The following is a 5896-nucleotide window of genomic DNA, read 5'->3' on the forward strand; positions in this document are numbered from 1 at the left end:
CGAGGCCAGAGCGGGGCCCCCCCGCTATGGGCGCCGCCATCTTGTCGTGGGCGGGAACGCGGCGCCGGCCAATCGGAGGAGGGGGACGCGGCGAGTCTCGCTTCCCATTGGGCGGTTCGGAGGACGCGGCGGGGGGAGGCGCCTCCAATTGGTTGTTTGCGCTAGGTTGGATTTAAAGAGACAGCAGCGCCGAGTTAACCCCTGCGAGCGGTGCCCACCCGAAGCAGGCTGCGGGGTTACGCGTGTGATGAGTCGTGCCGGCCTCAGCGCTGGCAGCCGGCAGGTGTCCGGTTGTGACGTTCCAGCACAGGGTCAGCCAGGGCAGTGCTGCTCGCACCACATCAAGCAGTTTCCTGCACGGGTCTCAGAATAATTCCAAGGCCAGGACCAAGGTTTGGCCAGGGAGTAGCTCTCACAGCAGGTCCTGCTTCCTGCTGAGCGGTTCCTGCTGAGCTTTCAGGCTGGGCTTCCTCAGGAGACATCCTGGCCCCACCGCCTGGACGGTGACGCCAGGCAGAGGAACACCCAGCATCGTACCCAAGGCTTTTTAAGGAAGGGGAGAGCAAGTGGAACGGATGACCCATGAGAAAGACATCCAAGGCCCTGGGCAGTGCCTGGACACGGGGGGGAGCCCCTGAGAGTAGGGTGCCTGGGTGCCCTTCCTGCAGCCCCCTTCCACTGCACAGCAAAGCTATGGGTCTGTCTGTCAGTCTGTCTGTCTTGCTGGCTGCTTTCAGGTCCGTTCCCTCCCTGCCTGGCTGGTTTCAGGTTTTGGCTGTGCGTTCCCCCTGGTAGGGTGTGTGCCGGTGCCCACGTGACAGAGCCAAGATGCTTTGAGCATTTATGGTAATGTTTGGATTTCTTATTGCTTTACCAGGAGGCAGAAAAAAAACCAAAAGGGGGTGGAAGGGGGCAGAGCAGAAGCGCCAGGCGTGCTGTGCTCCATTCATTCCTCACTCCTTGCTATGGGGAGGGGCCCTGTACACCCCATGCACCTGCGTCCCCTTTCCTGCTGCCGGGGGGCACAGAAAAGAGCTAAGAGTTGCAAAGCTTCTCCTTCCTTGCTCCTTTCTCCTGCAGGAATGTGCAAAGACCTGGGGGAAGAAGCACCCTGAGAGGGGCACAAGGGGCTGCAAACGCCCGGGGGGTCACTGAAACCTTTGCAGGATGGGGTGCTTGGCAATCTGCCCCCCCCTTGGCAGGCTCCCCCCAGCTGTCCTCACACTTGCTGGAGGTGTGGGCACGATGCCATCGCCCTGCCAGCTGTGCATGGCAGCTGCCTGGAGCAGGGCAGGCTCCTGCTACTCAGACCTCATTCCACTCATTGAGTCAGGGCTGCATTGTACCTTTGGGGTGTAAGAATCGGAGTGTGGGTGCATCATGCCTGAGGCTGTGCTGGCACCCAGCCCTGCTGTGAGGCTGCATCACTGCTTTCCCAGCTCTGAGCTCACTGCAGCCTGTCGGGAAGCAGCAGCAGTCAGCCTGGGCTGTTCCAGAGCTAAAAGCAAAGAGATGAAGCATCCCAGTGCTGGAGGAGCTCTCTGGTTATCCCGGCTCTGGGGGGTGCATAACCCTGTGGGGCCCAGTGTGCGGCTGTGGGGGTGGAAAAGGAATGGGAAAAACAGGGAGACAAAGGGTTGGCAGCCCAGCCTGCAGCTGCGCAGGGGGGAAATGATGCTGAGGAGGGGGGAAATGGCGCCGGGGGCCACCACGGCTCCCACCTACGCTGCCTTGCAGCAGGACACAGCTTCCCCAGCTCCAGCATGTCCTCCCAGTGCTGCCTGAGGGCAGGAAGGGTGGTGCTGGGGTGTGGGTCCTGCTGGCATCGTGCCCCTGCTCCCAGCCCTGGCTGGGCCCATAGAACTGTCCCCAGGGTGCTGACTCCATACAGGAGCAGGCTGGCTAGCACAGCACGGTGACACACACACAGCCCAGCTGTGGCTGCTCTCAAGGTGCCCAGCTGAATGCCCCAGCACAGCCGCGTGCTCCAGGCCAGGCTCAAACAATGGCTCATTTCAGCACATCCACTCCAGGAAGGTCCCCATCCCCATTTCCAGCTGGGCTCTGCTCCAAAACGGTGTGACTCGCTCTTCCTCCAGCCTTCAACTCTGGGTAGAAAGGAGCCGTATCCCCCGGCATCCCCACTGCAGGCACCACCATCCATGGGCTGTGGCGATGGGGAGCCCGAGAGCTGGAGGAAAAGGAGCTGGGATCTCTCAGTCCTGTTGGAGCCCAGCCAGGCAGCCCTGGGAAAAGCAAGTCCTCAACCATGGGAAAGTCCTGTAAGGAGAAATCCCTGCCTGGCCCCACAGCTCCCATGGGTGCGAGTGGCCTGGCGTGTCCCCAGCACGGTGGGTGCAGGCAGGGGGGTGGCATGTGGACAGAGCCCTGCTTGCTGCCCTTGCCCTTTTTTGAGCAGCCCCAAACCCCGCACAGCATGAAAGCCCTCCCCCTCCCCCCCCAAAATCTGGTGACGCTGTGATTTCTTGGCTATTCCTTCCTACTCAGTGACACGAGCTGTGGAAGCCCAGTGACGTGGAGAGCTGAGACCTCGGATGCCCATTCCACTGGGAGCTGCAGTGTTAGCACTTGCAGGGGGCAAGGATGGAGCGTGGCTGGGCCCCCACCCATCCCTGCACCGTGGGACCCCCCGCCATCCAGCCCCATAATCCACCCCATTGTGCAGGCGGGTGCCCGGCCCCAGCCCATCTGGCGCCAAGACAATGGAGCCTTTTTCCATCTGGCAATAGCCGGGGGGAGATGAACTCAGCATCATCCGAAGGAAAAGGCCTGTTTATAAATAGCTGTCCCTGCTCTGCCGGCTTCCCCCAGCCCCAAAGCCTTTCCTTCACAACTGCGCGGCTCAGGGCTGAGAGCGGATCCTTGGGCACAAACGTGATGGTCGTCCCAGTTTGGCTGTGCATGTGCAAGTGAGAGGGCAGTACGTGGCTGTCTGCACACCATGCAGGGCTGCACCTGCTCTGGGCTGCAGGGAGCCCGCATCCATGATATGGGGTGAGCATCCAGCCCTGGATGTAGGGCTCCTTCCCCAAGCCTTGGTGGTGGCCCCCAGCCGGGTAGGGTTTCCCCTTCATTCCCCAGCTGTCCTTGTCTGTCTGTGCTGCCTGTTCTCAGAGCAGGTTTGCATGCCCCAAAGCCTTCACCACCATCACCGGGGCAAGTGTGGGGCTGGGTTTCCCCTTTGCCATTTCAGCTCCTTTTTTGGGGCTTTGCCGCAACTCGGCATCTGCAAAGCTGCCTTCTGTCCCCAGGTGCACAAATCCAGATGTCATCTTCCTTCCTCCCTCCGCTTGCTCCCAGCCCCTCCTAAACAAAGCCCCGTAGCCATGGTCGGTAATCCCTGTAGAAGGGAGAGAGGAGGCATAAAGGAGCACTGAGAGCCCAGTCGAGCAAGGGAGGGAGGAAGGGAGCTTTCTGCTGAGCCACGGGACGTCACATAGGGCTCTGGTGGTGGCGCAGGTTGTCTGTGTGCTCCTGGCACAGCTGATGCTCATCCCTCACCCTCCGTTCAGGATCACATCCTCACAATTCAGCCCAGGCTGCGATCGATCCGTGCATCCCGTGAGCCCTACAGCTGGAATGCAGCCCCAGGGGTTTCTCCCCAGACGGATGGAGGCAGTGAGCCTCCAATTGCTGAGTGCTGGCCCCACTCCCAGCCCTTCCCTGAGGAGGGGCCCCTTTCACCCCAACGGTGTTGTGTGAAGCGGCGCAGGCCTGGGCGGATACGGCAGCCGGCTTCCATCCTCCTTTCATCCACTCCGAGCACAGGAAGCCGTGCCAGCAGCACTGCATCACCCAGCACCCATCACCAGCCTTCATCACCCATCATCATCAGGGCGAACGCTCAGCCCCACGCGTGGCCCTTCCTGCAGCTATCGCTCCCTGCCAGCAGCGCAGAGCCAGGTGCAGGAGGAGCAAATGCAATTACAAGCCGCCTGCAGCTGGGGATGCTCAGACAGCACCGTGACACAGCCCTGCTGTGGCCACGCTGCCTGTGGGGCTGCCCCACACCTCGAGCAGAGCAGGGATCTGTGCCACTGACCTCCCCACTCTGCCTGTGTGTGCGGGACAGCGGCCCCAAGCACGGCGCATGCTGTTTGTTTGCATAGCAGCGAGCGGGGGCCGAAGCCAAATCCATTAAGCAAGCAAATAAATAAGAAGGCGTGAGATAAAGCAGCTGAAGGCAGCCCGCCTGCTGTGCTCCCTGCTGAGCCTGCACCCACTGGGTGCCAGGTGATTTCACGTCTAACCCGGCTCCCAAACCCATTTTCCCCAGAACCATGAGGTTGGTTGGGAAACAAACAAAAAAAAGCATAGGAAAAAGTTCTCTTCAAAGCAAAGCGCCCCAAAAAGCAGAAGGCACATAGAAGCTGCTGTAGGCTGGCACCCGCAGCCAGGCTGTTTTCTCATGGGAGTGGTGATGTCCTTTCCCAAGGGCTGGGAATTTTCGTTTTGCTTTATTTTTAACGGGGAATAAAAGCTCGCAGTGGAACAGAATGCACAGCAGCGTGGCAGCCAGGCTCTCCCACTTGTTTATTTGCAGCGTTGGGTTCTTTCCTTGCCCTCACCGGGTGGCATTGTAGGGTTCATTCACGCTGCTTCGTACAAAACGAGCAGAGCACGGGGCTGTGATGCAGCATTCAGGGAGAGGAAAGCATCCAGGGACCCCCAGCTCCGGGCAGCCCTCAGCTATGTGAGCATCTCCACCATGCACCCATAGGGGAGCGAGTGAGGCTCTGCTCCATGCACTTGTTGCTGGAGGGCTGCCCCTCCACACAGCAGCGCCGGTCCAGGAGCCTTATCATTGCCCAGCACTGGCATTTTAAGCAACTAATCTCGCCGGGAAAGAATTTAATCATTTCCGATGAATCATCCATTTGGCTAGGAAGGGTTTTCGGGGGGTGGCTGCCAAAGCCAGGAGTGGGCACAGAGGGGACCGATGCAGGGCATTGCTGGGGCTGGGGGGTGAGAATGGGGGTGCTTTGGGGACTGATGGCATGGAGAGAGGCTGGGGGGAGCCTGAGTGGGATGGGCAGAGGTGTGCAGTCCCCAGGGCTTGTACTGCAGGAGCAAAGAGCAGAGGTGCAGAGCTGGAGGAGGGCACTGTCTGCAGCAGGATACGGGTCAGAGAGCTTTGGGTGCAGATGGGGAGAGGGTGGGAGGCAGAGCGGGGCTTCAAGGGAGCTCTGGTGCTTTGTCCCCCAGCACAGATCTGATGGAGAATGGGGACAGTGAGGCATGCAGCAGTGTGAGGGACAGGAGCCGGGGGTGAGGGGGTTGCTCTGCTCCCTGGGCTTGCACTGGGAATGGGTCTCAGTGGGGTTGTGTTGGGGACGGGTGATTTCCCCTGGATAATAGCAGCCTTGTCCGCCCCACCGCCCCCGGCCCGGCCCCCAGCCAGCCCTCTGCCCCGGCCGTGCAAACCGCGGTTCTTCCACAGCCGCCCCATTCAGCAGCTGCGCGGGGGTTGGGGGGCAGCAATGCGCCGTGGGGGCCCTCCGTGGGGCTCTGCTATAGGGACGGGCATCTGCTATAGAGCGAGCATCCCTGCCGGTACGGAGAGCAGGTTTTTAGGGCAAAGCCACAAAGATGGGGGTCTTCACGGGGGTGTCCCCTCCGCCCCACAGCCCAAGCAACGACAAAAGGCGTTTTGTCGTCCCGCAGTTCCTGAGCCCCTCTCCGTGGCTTCAAGGTGAGCCAGCCGCTTTGGGGGTTGCTTTACGGGGCTGCTCCGCTCGACGGGGATCGTGTCCCTATCTGCTATTCCCGAAGAACGGCACCCCAACCCCCAACCCCCCAGGGGTTCCCACCTCCAGCGCCTGCCTGTCTGCTCCCGACAACCTGAGCAAGCCTGGGCAGGGCGGCGGGGGGCAGG

General features: G+C 61.0%; 1 protein-coding gene across 1 annotated transcript in view; it reads left to right on the forward strand.

The window, feature by feature from the left end:
* The first annotated feature begins 5595 nt into the window (after positions 1 to 5595).
* Positions 5596 to 5896, forward strand: part of MCAM (melanoma cell adhesion molecule) — a 9505-nt gene continuing 9204 nt past the window's right edge. Inside the window, exon 1 of the mRNA XM_019623042.2 lies at positions 5596 to 5713. Coding sequence (XP_019478587.2) covers positions 5611 to 5713 — 103 coding nt within the window. The 5' untranslated portion in view covers positions 5596 to 5610. The remainder of the gene's footprint in view (positions 5714 to 5896) is intronic.

Source organism: Meleagris gallopavo, chromosome 26 (genome assembly GCF_000146605.3).
Source record: "Meleagris gallopavo isolate NT-WF06-2002-E0010 breed Aviagen turkey brand Nicholas breeding stock chromosome 26, Turkey_5.1, whole genome shotgun sequence".
Classification (NCBI taxonomy): Eukaryota; Metazoa; Chordata; class Aves; order Galliformes; family Phasianidae; genus Meleagris; species Meleagris gallopavo.